The sequence below is a fragment of the Notechis scutatus genome, chromosome 4, assembly GCF_049901735.1.
Source record: "Notechis scutatus isolate UNSWTSFEM ecotype Mainland chromosome 4, rNotScu1.2, whole genome shotgun sequence".
Lineage (NCBI taxonomy): Eukaryota > Metazoa > Chordata > Lepidosauria > Squamata > Elapidae > Notechis > Notechis scutatus.
In genome coordinates, this window is record NC_142012.1 from 91356037 (window position 1) to 91374014 (window position 17978).

The following is a 17978-nucleotide window of genomic DNA, read 5'->3' on the forward strand; positions in this document are numbered from 1 at the left end:
TCTTATCTTTTGCTGTGGTGTTAATGTTATTCATCATTTAAAAGCACTTTCCTTCCCTCCTTCCTTCCTTCCTTCCTTCCTTCCTTCCTTGCAACTGGCCACTACATTTAGATGTGAACTACCCATAACTGCCTTAAAAAGGAATTGTACAAATCTACTTATAGGATGTCACTATGAAAGTAGCATAGCAAAACCTATGTAAAAACTGGTTAGAATGCTTAAAATATTTTTAATTTTGGCCTATCAGAACACAGCCAGTTTAGAACTCATGTCAATGTAACATTTCAGGTTGGGCTCTTGTGTTCAAAGCTGTTCAAGATGGCTTCTGTTTCGTGCATATACTCCCACTGCTAAATTAAAATACACTTTATTGAATAAATCACACACAGCAGGGTTGGCATGGAATTCAAACTCAGTCTGTGAATTTATTTATGAACGTGAAGGTTCCCTGCTGGAAAAGCATTACATTAACAAAATACAAAGCATGCATTAGAAGACACCAACCTCAAATTCTCCTTTTGTGTACTTGGCATCAGGCACACTCACAAACTCATCCTCCATGATCTCAGGGATTCCCTGCAGCAACAAAACAAGCTTAGCCTCAATTTTAAAGCTATGGAAAAGCTAAAAGGGTTTAAAGGGTTGGCATATATCAGGGTTGTCAAACTCAAGGCCCACAGGCCAGATCCTGGAAATAGCAAAGGACCGGCCGGTGGTGTCTCTGACAGCCAAAACAAGGTGCAGAGGTGGGGGGAAGCGCACACAAAGGCCCCGTGCCCTGTTTTTGGCCTGCGTGGCCTCCTGAAGCACTCTGTTTTGGTCAGCAGAGTGCTACAGGAGGCTGTCCAGGCCGAAAACGGGGCACGGGAGGGACGCATGCAGCCCCCCACCGGTGCCCCGTTTTGGCCGGCAGGGTATTGCAGGAGATGTCCATCTCATCCTCGTCATCCTCCTGGCTGGTCCGCAGAGAACTACAATGCTGATCCAGCCCTTGAAGAAATCCAGTTTGATATCCCTGGAATATACAACGTAAGAAATACACTAAAACCAGGATTGCCAACAATTTGGGGTGCTTCTTTGTGCAGATTTGTAACAAGTGTATTATTTTGTAAACCACTATATCCTGCAGCTTTCAAAAAGCTTTTTGATCACCGGCAAACCATTTTATAGAGATCCTGTCCAGTGTATTGGTTAAAGCACTGAATTAAGAGACCAGGCAATCCTAAAATCTAGTGCTACCTTAGGCACAGAGCCAGCTGGGTGAACATGGGCCAGTCATCGTCTCTCTGCCCTTAGGAAGCAGGCAATGGCAAATCACTTCCAAAAAGATTTCCAAGAAACTACAGGGACACATCTAGGCAGTCATCAGAGTCAAGACTGACTCAAGAACCAAACACAGATGAAGAAGCAACATTTTACATCCCTCTCTCCACCAAAGAACCCCACACAGGATTCTGGATTGTTTTCTAAAACAATCTTTGCACATGGCAAAGTTTCGAGGAAAGTTTCAGTCAGAAAAGAATGCTTCTTCAATCTGCAGCAAACAAGTGTCCTTTCTTCTCTCCTTTTTCTTTGGCCTAGTTTTAGAATGGGTCCAAAAAAATTTCCTTGGGCCAACCTGATCATTAAAACCATTGTCATTAAGGACACCTGTCATTAGGGTATGTTGTTTGACACAAGAACAACTTTTAGAATAATGGCATGGCTGAAAGTGTACTATTAATGGTGCACTGAAGGACTGGTGATGTTTTAGTTCAGGGGTCTTCAAACTTGACAGCTTTAAGACTTGTGGACTTCAACTCCCAGAATTCCTCCTCCAGTCATAGTTAGCTCATTCTGGGGGTTGAAGTCCACAAGTTTTAAACTTGCCAAGTTTGAAGACCCTTGTTTTAGTTTGTAAATGGCAGAAAGAATGGGAATAATTCGGTGTAGAAATATAGCCACTATTTTTTCTGATTATGGGCAATTCAATAGGCTGCCCAACTTCCAAATAAATCAGGCTTATAATCTAGGGATCGAAATTGGCTTACTGCCAAACTGTTAGCAAATTAGCCACAGTTTGCTAAGTTAGGATGAAGCAACAAGACAAGGTTGACCAAATTCCAACTGCCATAATAAAGAAAACTGCCTTCAGCTTGTCTCTGACATTTTGAAAGAAAGAATTGACATGATAATAGACTAAATAGACTAAATACTTTTATCCTATAATAAGCAAGCATTCATTCTGAAAAAAAAATGGCTCAAATTGTCTTCTGGTCAGAGCTGAGTGAGCTATTTTCTATGGACCTCTGTTATTCATTTCTCACTGAAGACCACCCTGGACAGTTTTACAGAGCTCAATTTCCTGGGAAAGGTCTGGACAACCCTGCTTTGATTTAGCCCATCTTGGAATATTTATATTAAAATCATGGTCCAAAACAATTACACATGAGCACACATATCCACATTGCTTTTTTAAAAAGAAATAGTTCCCCTGTTTTAAAAATCAAATTCGACCAGAAAAGTGTCAGAGTATATTCATGAACTGGAATAGAGCATAGTAACAGGGTCAGCCAATGAACAGCAACTAAGTCAGCCAATGAGGACTGTTTGGAAACTGAAACTAGAAGTAGCCTAGGCATGGCTCTATATTAAGCTCTGCAGCTCTGAAGCTATGTTAAGCTCTGAGTCTGTCTATTGAAAATGAAACTGCTTCTCTCCTCTGATGTTTGTCTTGCTTGCCTGTTGAACTAAAGTGAAACTGATGTCTGTTTCTGAGCTCCTGAGTTGCTGTTTTGCTCTGAACCTGTAACATGTCTGCTTCTGTTTCAGTTTGCTCCATGTTGGAGAAATCTACAAGTGGTATTGTAAAATTTACTTTATATGTTTATAAAGAAGTTAAAAGAAGCCTCAGCCATCTGTGTTTACTTTTCTGTGTTTACTCTGCAATACTCTGAACACCTTCCATCCTTGAATTTATGTTCGTTCTAAGTGGTTTGATGCAGAAATCAAAATAATGGGTGGTTTTCATTTGTGTTTATAAAAGTAAAGAAGCCTCAGCCATCTGTGTTTGCTTTTGGGCTGAACAATACTCTGAACAAAAAGGAAGCCATCATATTTCAACATGGAGCAATATAATCAGAACTAAGATAAGGTGTCTCTTTTGGAGAATTGTCTTGTGTTGCAAACATGAAAAGCTTTTTTAAATGGATGATGAAGAGGTAAATATGAATTTAGAAAGATTAGGAAGACCTTGCTACATAGCTCCTCAGAGGGGACCACAAAGACTGCCAACATCTGGAGAAATTAATATCACACTTTATTTTATTTCCTTCCCTTCCAGATACGCAGCTCCCAAAGTAGTGTGAAAGATTAAAACCTGACCCAGCTTTGAAATAAAGTGGGTTTTGATAGCCTCTGCAGTAGGATTTCATTCGAGATACGAGGTCCCACTTTCTACATAACTCTAGACTGTTCAGCCCATGCCTCTCCAAAGGAGCACATACATTGAAATGCCAAAGTATGAGGACAGCCATAACCATGGCTGTTGTAGTTCTTCCTCTGCCACTGTGACAGTTGAACACAAAGGCTGTGTGTAAGTCTTCAGCCAGCGCACCTTTCATGGCTTCCAGCATCTGATCAAAGTCCTAGGGACAACAAATCAAAGATGTCATGAAAAAATTACTCTTTTTAATTCTCACATGGCAAAATAACAAATGTTAACTTCCAAACCACTTAAATGGAAGAGTTTGATGTTTTTTTGCCAGTTTCCCTTCAAAAAACGCCCATTCAAATGAATATTTTCAACTTAATGACGGAAAAAGTTAGAAAATTACTTCTGGTCATATGAATGCTTGACTTCTGGCTATAATGACTTGTGACCATATTTCTGGTCTCAGTAATGATGATAAATTGAGGACTACCTGTCATTATTGATTGATTGTACATGTTCTTTAAAACTTGACCTAGGGTATAAATGATGTGCATAGATCCCAGTTATTAAGAAATAAGTCTGTTTCTATTCTGAAATATTTTAGAATAGTATTTCTCTCTCTCTCTCTCTCTCACACACACACACATACACACACACAAACACACACACGTTTCCCCGAAAATAAGACCCTGTCTTATATTTTTTTGCCACCCAAAAAAGGGGACAAGGTCTTATTTTTGGAGGGGGGAAAATGTCATCCACTGACTCACTTCACTTACACATGTCACCCCCGGCCTCCTTTTCACTGCCAGAGGCCTTCAGGAGCTCTTTTATCAGCTACAAAGGTCTTTAGGAAAGGCCTCTACAGAGCTCTGGATTGATTTGGAGCTCTGTTATTGGCCACAGAGGCCTTCAGAAAAGTCTTGCTGGCTACAGAAGAAATGGACCGAGGTTTGCGAGGCCTGGCTGCAACTATTTAAAGGTAGGTAGTAGGGCAGCTCCACCACCCCCATCCTAGCTTTTAATTTTTATTTTTATAACCCTGGAGTGGGTGGGGTGTTAATTAGGGCTTATTTGGAGGGGGTAGGGCTTATATTGGGCTCACGTATAAAAAAATCAAGCTAGGATTTACTTTCTGAGTAAGTTGTATTTTGGGGGAAACTGTGTGTGTGTGTGTGTGTGTGTGTGTGTGTGTGTGTGTGTGTGTGTAGATAGGTAGATAGGTATATGTACATATAATACTATATACTACAATATTTCATATTATATTTCAAATAATATTTCCTATTCTGAAATATTATCATTCGTATCTGTTTGTGTAAGATCACACAGATATTGGTGGATATATAATTTCAATTAACAATCATTTGTTAATCATCTCAAAGCAGCCCCTTCAATTTATTTTTATAGGACATAAAATTATCTCAATTGTCAATGACCATTATAATAAATGATGGGTTGCACATATACTAAGCTTCTCTTGACTATTGATTATTGAACTGCAGGGCATTCAATTTCCTTCAAATTAGGCCACCTTCTTAAAACTTCCTACCTATTTAAGATGGGTTACTTAAACAAGAAGCGGCACTGGCTGAAGTTTCAGAATCAAAATTTGGACTGAAGTTACTGAAGTGAGATAAATGTACTCAAGTGTTAAATAAAAATGGACACACTAGCAATTTTCAAATAAAACACACTGGACCCATCTTTTTGGGGTAACTAAGTAAGCACTAAGCAACAACAGAAGACTGTAAAGTAATTATACTGCTAACAGCAGCAGTCATAACTGATTCTATTTGTATAGCACTAGCTTGATGCTTCACTACGAAACAATGTGGTCGGACTTAATTTTTGGGGAGGAAAATAAGGGAAAAAATTGTGCTCCTGCCTACCAGCATCCATCAGTATTCATCTGGCTAGCGTCCTGTCAGTGTGTGAGAGTTGAGGGCTGTTTGGAAACTGAAACAGTATTTGCTGTGTGAGCAAGGAGACAGCAAGGAGCCTGGGCTCAACAGTTCTGTACTAAAGCTGCTTGCTGCTGTGAAATTGAAACTCCTCTCCTCTGCTTGTGTTTTGCATTTGGAACAGATTTCTTTTCAGGTGGGGAGGGGGAGTAGAACTCCTTAGCATCAGAGCGTGTTAAGAATAATATATGAAATACTAATGCTCTGATGGTTGTTTCAAAAAATCCTTTCTGAGTGAGCACCTAGAAGCCAAGAGGAACAATACGTGCCAAATTTCAAGTTTGTAGGCTTTACGGTTCTGGAGATTTTGTGATGATGCATGAGTGGTATTTTGCTTTTATATATATATAGATTTATGCCTAACTTTGTCTCTCCCTCTTCTCACACACACACAGATACTCCCAAACAACGTCAAGAACTGCTAAAATATAGAATAGGAAACTTGCCAAGGGCAGCTTTTCACCTACCCCAAGCAGCAGACGTGATATTTCTAAGGTGCTTGCTTACCTTCTCCCTCAGTCCACAGAAATCCGGAACTGGGATCCGTTTGTAGGCCAGCCCTTGGCAGTTGCTTTTGTGCTGGTTAAATATCTCCTGCATGGTTAAGCAGGATTTCAACATTTTCATCTGCTTCTCCTGTTCCAAATAAACCTCAATCCGTTTCTGGGATTTCAACAGATCATTCTTCAAGACAGATTCCAGTTTCTGGAGCGGTGTCAAAGAAACAAGGGAGTTATTCATCTCTTTCAGTTCTATCTTCAGGAAGTTTAATCTTCTCTCACCCGATGCCCCCTGCAGGTAGCTTGGAATACAATGCCCATCTTTCCATCAGGAAAGGAATTATGGAAACCCATCTCGAGGGAACCAGGTCAGAGAGTACACTGATACACAGAAACAGAAAACCAAGTATTCCCACAAGAAACTGGCGGATTGGGTATTTTATGTAATGCAATTTATCTTTACAACGCATACATTAATGTGGGGGGGGAGAATTCAATTGAGGAAAAAACGCTGCATAATTTTACAAGGCAAAAAAGCCTCATTCCTGTCCAATATAGAATCTCTGTAAATCTACAAAGTTAGTGTTTCTAACAAAAGCTCATATTATACCTCAAATGTACACAAATCAAAATCTTTGTTTTTTCTTTATCAGTCTCTGCTATGCTAGTGTGATGCAATGGTTAAAGTGTTGCACTAAGTATTGCCAAAGGTTTATAATCCAGCTAAGTCAGTGTTTTAGTTCGGTGGTTCTCAACCGGGGGGGGGGGCATAGTGTCATCATGGGGGAATCCCATGAAAGCTTGAAGAAATGTTATGATTGAAATCTTGAATTAATTCTTGGGGGTTCGTGGCCATGATCTGTGACCACAAAAGGTATTGAAAGCAGCTGGTGGTGAAGGAAAGGTTGAGAACCACGGCTTTAGTCGCTTCTTCTAAGCCTCAAATCAAAATCAGACTCTACGGAAAAATATCTTGAAAACAAAAGCCCTCGTCTCATGATGCATTGATCATTTCAACATTCAAACTGCAATGAGCAGTGAGTACAAAACAACCAGGCCTTGCAAATAAGCCAGACAAAGACTAGGAACAACGTCTGTTACATCGCATCTTGATGTCTCTTTAGTAGAAGGAAGTATTAACAATACCTATTTTGGTCTTTTCTTTCCCTGAACATGTGATGATATGCACCTTCCACACCTTTACCAGGGTTTATGGAATTTGGAAAAATATTTTATATGAAGGTCCTTGTGAAAATAATTGAATTGGACTGTTGTTGTCATATGTAAATGCACAAAAGGGCACGCTCCCAGCTATGGCCAAGAAGAATTACATGACATGAAGAAATTACTTTGCCTATGATGTCTACAGGAATCAATGCCTGTCTTTAATCGCTTATTGCCAAAAACATTGTATTTTACAAGACTTCTTTTCCATTGGAGAATAGAAAATTATCTTCTGCGTCCCATGTCAAGGAACGTTTGACTAACCCTGATTTTCCTGCAAATTCTGGTTCCAATTGTGGTTGTAAATTGAGGACTAGCCATAAATAAGTAAATTCTATAAGAAGAACATATCCTGCAACCATTCTAAAAATAGAAAAACATTTTCCAGTTCATTTTAGGTTTAAAACATTGTTGATGGTGACAGATACACTCATGTGGACATGAGAAAAATGGTTATGTCAATATCACAAGCACATTTATCTGCTTTAAATAAGGAACTCAGCCAATTGATGTATTAAGACTATAAAATGTGGAAGAGGAAAAATCAGTAATTTTGGATTTTTTTTCTTCCACCTTTTGCTTGCAGAAGAGTAAGTGCAAGGAAGTGCATTTTTTTTCACTCAGGAGAACACAAAGAAAGATGACTCACTCCTACCTACTAAAGCTCATTCTCCATCCCTGCACCATCTCCACAGCACAACACTGAATTCATTCTCACTGGATATGCTATCAAGACCTCTGTGGATAGTAAGAAATTTACTAGTAGCACAAATAGGCAGAGGAATCAACAGAAAGTTCAAGTATCCAAGGTCTCACCTCTAGTTGTTCTGATGATGCTACAGGTACTGTTATCTGCTGTTCCAGATTGCCAACTTCCCGTAGGGTATAGGTTTGTTCATTCTCTTCTAGAACTATATCTTCACGGAGATTAATCCATAAGATGTGAGAATGTTTCCGCTTTGCATCTGTCAGGTAGTTCAAGACATTCCCAATTGCCTAAACAGAAGAAAAGTCACAATGTCTTAAAAAGGAAAACCCGAAAAATTATCTACAAAGATCTAACAGATGATAAGTCTTGTCTTCCTATCCCTTAGGGTATTACAAATAAATCAAATGAATAAATCAAAGAACTATTGAGACCCCTTCAGCAGCAGCTTCTTTCAGATCAGCTTTGATAAAAGGGTTTCTGAAGTGAAGTTAGTGGAAAAGAAATCTCTGAGCAGACAAGCATGGAGATGTTGAAAAATATATTTGGCCTTGACCATATGAGGTAAAGCGGAGACAGGCAATGGGATGGAGAATTCTGATAATGGCCAAGTCAATGGGGAAGAAAACATTATGACTTTCAAAAAAAACCTCACAATTATTTTCCAGGAGTATCACAGAAAAGTATTTCAATGAAGAAACTTCTATTTTACAATATATTACTGATTCTGCTAGATTCCATTAGGAGTGGAGTGGAATTGGAATTGGAATTGGAGTGGAATGGAATGGGATAGGATAGGATAGGATAGGATAGGATAGGATAGGATAGGATAGGATAGGATAGGACAGAACAGAACAGAACAGAACAGAACAGAATAGAATAGAATTCTTTATTGGCCACGTGTGGCTGGACACACAAGGAACTTGTCTCTGGTGCATAAGCTTTCAGTGTACATACAAACAATAAAATGGTAAGTCATAGATCATAAATCATAACACAATCATAAATCATAAAATACAAACAGGAAGTGGTAAATCATAAGATACCACTAGAAGAAGGTAGTAGGAAAGATAAAAAGGATAATAACAATACAGCCCTACTACATGGTTAGATATCTTTAGACACAGGACAGTGCTGTGGGAATGAGGTGTTTAGCAGAATGATGGCATGGGGGGGAAACTTTGTGTCTTTTTGTGTCTGGTTGTTTTGGCATGCAATGTCCCATAGCAACGTCCTGAGAGAAGGACTTGAAACCAATTTTGTCCAGGACGTGAAGGATCTGTAGATCCTTTCTCAGCCCTCTTTCTGGCTTGTGCAGTATACAGGTCCTATGTGGAAGGGAGGCTGGCTGCAGTTAAGTACCACATTGGAAAATCCAGAAGCATTAGTATAGCTTTTGTTTAAATTCCAGTTTGGGAATCAGGTTTGAACTGACTGGTTCCAAAACAGTCTCTTTCTGGAAACCACACTTACCTTGGAGTTCGGCTGAGCCATTCCATACACGGGCATTTTAGGAACCCTCCGGAAGTTGGCCACATTCATGTCTTTGATGGTACTAAGAACATCTGGAGAAAACCGTTCATCCACAACCTACAGCAGTGATAAACTTATGAAGCCTTTGTTTATTGTTACGTATAAACTGAACATTTTTTATTTCTATCGTGGAAAAGTTTTCTTTCATCCAATGCAAATTCCAAAGGAAGGACAGCAATAACTATGGTTACATCAAAGAAAGAAAAAACCCTGTTGTTTTGAGATACACAAGCTTACTGTGTTTGCTGCAAATAATAATGGAAGAAATAAGCTATATGTGCAGTTTGCTGAACCTTTACATTAAAAAACAAAACAAAACTGCTTTTCTTATAAATGCAAGGGAGAATCTTAAGAACTTGACTTTAGAGAAGATTACAAATTAATTTCAAGGCAACTGAGAGGAACAAACAGTCCTAGCTCTGAACTGAACTCAACCTCAGCAACAAGAATATTGCTATAATGGTCTATTAACTGAACTATCTGACACAATGACTCTCAGACTGTGAAAGGAACTCTGAGAAAGAAATCCAAAGATTTAAGAAGATACAACACAGGGCACTCACCAGGACCCGTATTCCTTTAGTTATGTGTTCCGCTGTGATTGTAAGCTCTGACAGATTCATGTTGGCTTGAAGTCTATACAGCTCAGGGTGCCTGCAGATCCATCGACTGAAATTGAGAGCAAAAGCCAGGGGATACTGCCAGCACAGAAGAAAACAGAAAAGGACAATTTCAGGAACAGGGGGTGATCCCAAGAATTGTACTTGTCATCACTTCAACTCAACAAAAGATCTGGTTTTCAGGCCTCAGAGGTGCATTCCTTCCTTCCTTCCTTCCTCCCTCCCTCCCTCCCTTCCTTCCTTCCTTTGGTTACTATAGTTCCCATTTCAGTCACTGATTCTGATTGCAATTCAACTTATATGCTATAGTTAAAACAACAGAAAACAATAAAGACAGCCAAAACAAATATACAAAGCAACTGAGATACTTGGCCAGTTACCGGGGTGGAATGCTGCTGGTTCTGCCCAGTTCCATAGAACCGGTAGCTCTGAAGAGCAGCAGACACAGAACCAGTTCTGTGTTTGCTGCTGTTTGGCCCACCTGCCCTCCTGGGCTCTTACCTGTCCTTTATTTCCTGCTTTTTCAACCTCAGCTGCTTTGTGTGGCATAGCTGAGGTTGAAAAAGCAGGAAAAAAGTGGCTTTTCAAGCGCTGTGCACCTGCGCGCTGCGCTTTTCAGCTCTCCAGGCGGCACAGCTTAAGGGTTTTTACACACACGCGTGTGTGCGAAGCGCGTATGTGCACGCAAAACATAGCCACCGAACCGGTAGTAACACCGGTTGAATCCTACCCCTGGCCAGTTAGCAATACATCCAGGAAATGGGGCCCTTCAGCACCTCAGGCTGTTAACATAGCCAGATATTTAGGACCTTATAAAAGGCTAACAGGGTTGGGGCCATGATGATCTCCAAAGGGAAGATGTTCCATAGAGCAAGGGTCACAGTGGAAAAAGCTAATCTTCTAGTCCGTGCCAGCTGACACTCTTTGGTTGACAAATCTTCAGCAGTCCATTCTGCTAGATCTAATTGGATGGTTAGAGACTCTTGGGAAAAGGTGATAACTCAGGAAATCCGGTCCCAAGCCATGTAGGGCTTTAAAGGTGAAAACCAACATCATGAATTGCACCTGGAAACGTACTGGTAGCATATTGCCTTCCATGTCCATTCATCTAACTTCTATACCAGGAAAGCCTGGCTGAAGAGAAACATTTAACGGGCATCTAGAAGATGTGACAGAAGCTGCCTGACAAATTTCAGGGGAGAGGATATTCCATGGAGCAAGCACCAGTGCAAAGAACAAACAAAACAACAACAAAAAGGCAACATGTCAGAGGCCACAAGATGGCACTCTGAAGTTTTCAACACACCCAGTAGGGAAGCACTGAATTAGATTTAGCCAAGCAAATTTCCATCAGGTAGCCTATTCAGAAGTTGATTCAGTTCTTAGAGATGATAGCTAAGGTGTTATTTACAGCCCACGTAACTCAAGAAACTCAGGGTGTTTACAGTCATTAAATAGATGTTAAAAATAAAAGATATTAAAAGAATAAAATTGTAGTGACCTCAATTTAGTAGTGGAGAGGCACAGATTTTCAGGAACAATAATTAATCATAGAGACAGTTTAATAAAAAGCCAGAATTTCAACTGGCTGCAGAAAGAAAAAAATGTTGACATCAGTCTGGCTGACTACCATAGCAGAGAAAACACTTTGAGATACTTCCATCAAGAAGCCGTGCTAACCTTAACGTTCATGTATATACATAATCATTTAGGATCTTAAACAGAGGACTCCAAACTTGGCAACTTTAAGACTTGTGGATTTCAATTTCCAGAATTCTCCAGCCAGCTATGCTGGCTGGGGAATTCTGGGAATTGAAGTCCACAAATCCCAAAGTTGCCAAGTTTGGAGATCCCTGTTCTTAAATGTCATTATTAAAAACTTGAAGTCTGACACACAATGTATAGGTAGCCATTGCAGCTCCTTTAAACCTGGTGTGACACAAAAACACAGTCTCTAAAAAAACTACATCACCTCCAGTTTGTGGGTCAAGTTTATGAGTAGCCTCCTGTAAAATCATGTGAGTATAAGAACATGTCCTACTATGACTATAGTCTATTCCTATCCAAAACAATAAGTCATTTGCATCTGGTCAAATACACATATGGTTATGCAAACATTTGGACCTCAAGCATTAGGTGATCCAGAAAAATGCACGTTTAATCTTGATGGAGTGCAATCCCATCTAAAATTGGATTTTTTAAACCAAATTCTTGGAGCTGTAGGCAATCAATCCGATCAATCTACCATATCAAGGTTCAATCATAGCTTCTTTTTCTTTATCCAGTCCATTGAAGAATCCAGACATGAATCCAACAGCTTCATTGTCTCATTTGATTTTAATGTCCAAGGGAACCATTGATGGGTATTATCCACTTATTGTTGGTACCCAAATTCTTTGTATGACTTCACAGGCAACACTGTCACACTTATGTGCAGGCGTGTCACTGGTTCTCAAGTTTTCTTTTATTAGGCCTCCAAATATTTAACATTACGTACATTTTAATTTAGTACGATTGAATATTGTTTGAGTGATGATGCTGACAACAAAAGGCAACCTTTTTCAATAATTTGATTTGACAGATCAAGATCCAAGAGATTGCCATCAAAAAGCAGCTGTGAAAAATGTTTTGCCATCACTCTATCAAAGAAGATAAGGAATTCTATATTCACATCAATTCACTGGTAGAGCATGCAGCTTTTATCGCAATATTTGTGTAAAATGCTTTAGGACAGAGCTCAGTTATCTGATATCAAACTTCTAAAGGTCTACCTCATATACTTACAGTAACTGGTGGATGGACTTGAAGTTTGATAAGTGAGACACATAGATTTTTCAGTTGTACTGCCTAGTCTCATGATGGCGAACCTATGGCACATGTGCCACAGGTGGCACACAGAGTCCTCTCTCCAGGCACGTGAGTTGTCACCCCAGCTCAGCTCTACCACGCATGCATGTGCACCTCCCACCAGCCAGCTGGTCTTCGGGTCTCTGCTGCGCATGTGGGGGGGGGGGTGCATGTACGGGGCGGGACATATACATGGGGTGCGCATGCATGTGTGGGGTGAGTGCATGCGTAGGAGATGCATGTGCATGCACAGGGATGTGTGTGCATATGTGGGGTGCATGCACGGGGCAGGGCACATGCGCAGGGACGTGTGCGCACTGCATTTTGGGGATATGCATGCGCACTTTAGGCACTCAGTGCCGAAAAGGTTAGCCATCACTGGCCTAGTCTACGGAATAAGAAACTGTAACATGGGTCAGCATGATGTGATTCTCTACTGTTGTCAGAAGAAAGTGCCACTCACTATTAGCCTTACTGGATATTGAGTTAATGGAAGATGGAATTTAGTTATGTATGAACATATGAATTATACCCTGATAAGCCATGAAGAAAAAGATGGAGCTTTAGAGACATACATGGCCAAACATGATTGTTATGTGTCACTTGTCTGTAGCAGGGATTGGGAAGTGCACACTGCAAGACGATGGTTCATAGAAGTACGCTCACCTGTTCATGGAGGTAATAATTGAAAGCAATCAAGAAGAAATAGCATTCAAGCCTCTGTAGCATCTTCTGAAGGAAACACTCTTTGGTGCTGTTCTTCTACAACGCAAACAGAGGAAACAACCCAGGTAATAATAGCATAAGGCTTATGGAATTGCTAAGCTGAAAATATACACTTTTCGGCATCTAACTTATTCCAATGAACCAACTATATTTATGCATATATTGAGAGAGAGAGAAAGAGTTGCAAACAAATTTGTAAATTTGCCTCTCAATGTAAATTATTACTTAAAACTATGCTACAACTAACACGCCCTATCTTTGAAAAAAATAATTTAGGAATATCAATCAAGCAGTACTCAAATCACGACATTACACACATATATATATCTATGATTTAAAAATTAAAAAATAATAAGCAAGCCCCCCAAAAAATACAGCTTAAGTTTTATTTCTAGAAAATCTAACTGAGCCTCCATGATCTTAGGAAAAGAAAATACCAAGGGGAGTACAACATATTTTGGTCTAAGGAGTTGCCACCAAATCGGTATATGGTTATGTCACTGCGACAGGCATCTTGTGAATAAATGAATCTTTCAGTGGCCGTTTTTTAAAGATTCCAAACAAGATTGGGGATTCATGTTTAAGACCAAGATTTTCTAATGCAGACATCTGCCAAAGACCTCTATTCTTTGGGTAACTCAACTTTGGAAAGCACCATTTTCCTTCCAAGAAACAATGACAGCACAATCATGGTCTCCATTATCCACTGCAAACTGTATCCTCCTGTCAATTTCTGTGACATAAGCTAAGCTCAGCAATTATGTTCTATTAATACCATACCATGAATTTCAAAACTGTGTGACAATTTAGATAAAATAATCCTGGTCTACCTCTAGTTTTTTTAAAAAAAAATTACATTGGTTCTGTATGGGTCTTTATGGACAAAACAGACCTTGAACAAACACAGAAAGGTTTCATGTGGTTTTGAAAGAGAGAGAATTTGACAAGGATCCATTGAAATCTTAAATTATATAATTGCCTTTAATTACTATTTACTTGTTATCCTCCAAGAAAAATCCACCCTGAAGTCATTTATCAAAAAGATTTAAGAAATGTACTTAGAAATATTTCCCTTCACAGGCTATTTCCATCCACATGTTAAAATAAATGATAGTGATGGCAGAAATCCAACTATCTCACTGCTCTCAAATGCAGAGATCTGCAACAGAGTTTTATAAATAGTGCTTATGTTTTATGGTTTTCCTTGAAAGGATATTTACTGAGATCTTATCGTACGTTTAGATATTACTATTACTTTACTTTATTGTCATTGTACCTCATACAACGAAATTAAATGCCATCTTCAGTGTATATTATACATAAGAAAACTACAAAAATAAAACAAAAACAAACATCCTTCACATTCTATGCAATTGAATTGAAAAGATATGAATAAATTATATATTTTATAAAGCCTGCTTTTATTTATTAAAGAAAGACTGCATTAGGTATACATCAAATCTCCATAACCTGTACAACCTATCACATAAAGATAGCATAACAATAAATTGTGGGGGATGTGCCAGGCATTGGATATTTTGCTCCAATTTTTGCAGTCCCAGAAAGTAACAAAAACAAGAATTCTGCCAGTCCTCATTTGGCTTAGAGACTTGCCATGTGTCACAGATATATATGTTCTGCTGCTTTCCACAAAGATGACATTGTTTGAGAAGAGCTGTTGCTCTGCTTGAGTTTCATATAAACATTAACTGTGTTTATAAGTAAAGTGACTTGCAAAGGGTGATCTTTTAGAGCTGGTGAAGATATACACTACATGCTGTGAGGACAACCTGAAAATCACTTCAAGAGAAAAAGCTAAATTATTCTCACAAAACCACTGCTCAGAACAGAATGGATCTGATTTAAGTCAAGCCAATTTAAATCATGACTGAATCATGATTTGAATTGAATTGGCATCCTTCAGTCTCAAGAGACTATAGTATCGTGCTATGAAACCGATAACTGCCGCTTCCCGTGTTGTTTCCCCCCCCCCCCCCCCCCCCCCCCCCCCCCCCCCCCCCCCCCCCCCCCCCCCCCCCCCCCCCCCCCCCCCCCCCCCCCCCCCCCCCCCCCCCCCCCCCCCCCCCCCCCCCCCCCCCCCCCCCCCCCCCCCCCCCCCCCCCCCCCCCCCCCCCCCCCCCCCCCCCCCCCCCCCCCCCCCCCCCCCCCCCCCCCCCCCCCCCCCCCCCCCCCCCCCCCCCCCCCCCCCCCCCCCCCCCCCCCCCCCCCCCCCCCCCCCCCCCCCCCCCCCCCCCCCCCCCCCCCCCCCCCCCCCCCCCCCCCCCCCCCCCCCCCCCCCCCCCCCCCCCCCCCCCCCCCCCCCCCCCCCCCCCCCCCCCCCCCCCCCCCCCCCCCCCCCCCCCCCCCCCCCCCCCCCCCCCCCCCCCCCCCCCCCCCCCCCCCCCCCCCCCCCCCCCCCCCCCCCCCCCCCCCCCCCCCCCCCCCCCCCCCCCCCCCCCCCCCCCCCCCCCCCCCCCCCCCCCCCCCCCCCCCCCCCCCCCCCCCCCCCCCCCCCCCCCCCCCCCCCCCCCCCCCCCCCCCCCCCCCCCCCCCCCCCCCCCCCCCCCCCCCCCCCCCCCCCCCCCCCCCCCCCCCCCCCCCCCCCCCCCCCCCCCCCCCCCCCCCCCCCCCCCCCCCCCCCCCCCCCCCCCCCCCCCCCCCCCCCCCCCCCCCCCCCCCCCCCCCCCCCCCCCCCCCCCCCCCCCCCCCCCCCCCCCCCCCCCCCCCCCCCCCCCCCCCCCCCCCCCCCCCCCCCCCCCCCCCCCCCCCCCCCCCCCCCCCCCCCCCCCCCCCCCCCCCCCCCCCCCCCCCCCCCCCCCCCCCCCCCCCCCCCCCCCCCCCCCCCCCCCCCCCCCCCCCCCCCCCCCCCCCCCCCCCCCCCCCCCCCCCCCCCCCCCCCCCCCCCCCCCCCCCCCCCCCCCCCCCCCCCCCCCCCCCCCCCCCCCCCCCCCCCCCCCCCCCCCCCCCCCCCCCCCCCCCCCCCCCCCCCCCCCCCCCCCCCCCCCCCCCCCCCCCCCCCCCCCCCCCCCCCCCCCCCCCCCCCCCCCCCCCCCCCCCCCCCCCCCCCCCCCCCCCCCCCCCCCCCCCCCCCCCCCCCCCCCCCCCCCCCCCCCCCCCCCCCCCCCCCCCCCCCCCCCCCCCCCCCCCCCCCCCCCCCCCCCCCCCCCCCCCCCCCCCCCCCCCCCCCCCCCCCCCCCCCCCCCCCCCCCCCCCCCCCCCCCCCCCCCCCCCCCCCCCCCCCCCCCCCCCCCCCCCCCCCCCCCCCCCCCCCCCCCCCCCCCCCCCCCCCCCCCCCCCCCCCCCCCCCCCCCCCCCCCCCCCCCCCCCCCCCCCCCCCCCCCCCCCCCCCCCCCCCCCCCCCCCCCCCCCCCCCCCCCCCCCCCCCCCCCCCCCCCCCCCCCCCCCCCCCCCCCCCCCCCCCCCCCCCCCCCCCCCCCCCCCCCCCCCCCCCCCCCCCCCCCCCCCCCCCCCCCCCCCCCCCCCCCCCCCCCCCCCCCCCCCCCCCCCCCCCCCCCCCCCCCCCCCCCCCCCCCCCCCCCCCCCCCCCCCCCCCCCCCCCCCCCCCCCCCCCCCCCCCCCCCCCCCCCCCCCCCCCCCCCCCCCCCCCCCCCCCCCCCCCCCCCCCCCCCCCCCCCCCCCCCCCCCCCCCCCCCCCCCCCCCCCCCCCCCCCCCCCCCCCCCCCCCCCCCCCCCCCCCCCCCCCCCCCCCCCCCCCCCCCCCCCCCCCCCCCCCCCCCCCCCCCCCCCCCCCCCCCCCCCCCCCCCCCCCCCCCCCCCCCCCCCCCCCCCCCCCCCCCCCCCCCCCCCCCCCCCCCCCCCCCCCCCCCCCCCCCCCCCCCCCCCCCCCCCCCCCCCCCCCCCCCCCCCCCCCCCCCCCCCCCCCCCCCCCCCCCCCCCCCCCCCCCCCCCCCCCCCCCCCCCCCCCCCCCCCCCCCCCCCCCCCCCCCCCCCCCCCCCCCCCCCCCCCCCCCCCCCCCCCCCCCCCCCCCCCCCCCCCCCCCCCCCCCCCCCCCCCCCCCCCCCCCCCCCCCCCCCCCCCCCCCCCCCCCCCCCCCCCCCCCCCCCCCCCCCCCCCCCCCCCCCCCCCCCCCCCCCCCCACGGTTTCAATGCGGTATGCAAAGCTGGAGTGTCCTTTCCAGAGCACAAGGCCTGGGTAATTTAATATGGGGGAAACTTCTGCTAACTGCTGGCTGCCTGCAATTTGGCAGTTCAAATCTCACCAGGCTCAAGGTTGACTCAGCCTTCTATCCTTCCGAGATGGGTAAAATGAGGATCCAAATTGTTGGGGGCAATAAGCTGACTCTGTAAACCACTTAGAGAGGGCTGTAAAGCACTGTAAAGTGGAATGTAAGTCTAAGTGCTATTGCTATTAGAGATCCCACTTACAAGGTATCAAACTTTTTATAAAAGCATGATGAAATCTTCAAAAGAACTTCTCCCCAAAC

At 46.5% G+C, this 17978-nt stretch overlaps 1 protein-coding gene across 4 annotated transcripts in view; it reads right to left on the reverse strand.

The window, feature by feature from the left end:
• Positions 1 to 17978, reverse strand: part of PALD1 (phosphatase domain containing paladin 1) — a 131371-nt gene that overhangs the window by 45287 nt on the left and 68106 nt on the right. For 3 of the 4 annotated variants that reach the window (XM_026681233.2, XM_087964096.1, XM_087964095.1), the window contains exons 11-17: positions 13473 to 13568; positions 9903 to 10037; positions 9280 to 9396; positions 7917 to 8096; positions 5884 to 6081; positions 3486 to 3626; positions 505 to 576 (exon numbers count right to left, since the gene is read on the reverse strand). In XM_026681233.2, the coding sequence (XP_026537018.2) occupies positions 505 to 576; positions 3486 to 3626; positions 5884 to 6081; positions 7917 to 8096; positions 9280 to 9396; positions 9903 to 10037; positions 13473 to 13568 (939 nt within the window). Of the gene's footprint in view, positions 1 to 504; positions 577 to 739; positions 1016 to 3485; positions 3627 to 5883; positions 6082 to 7916; positions 8097 to 9279; positions 9397 to 9902; positions 10038 to 13472; positions 13569 to 17978 lie in introns of those variants that run through there. The other variant, XM_087964097.1, reaches the window with a different exon arrangement.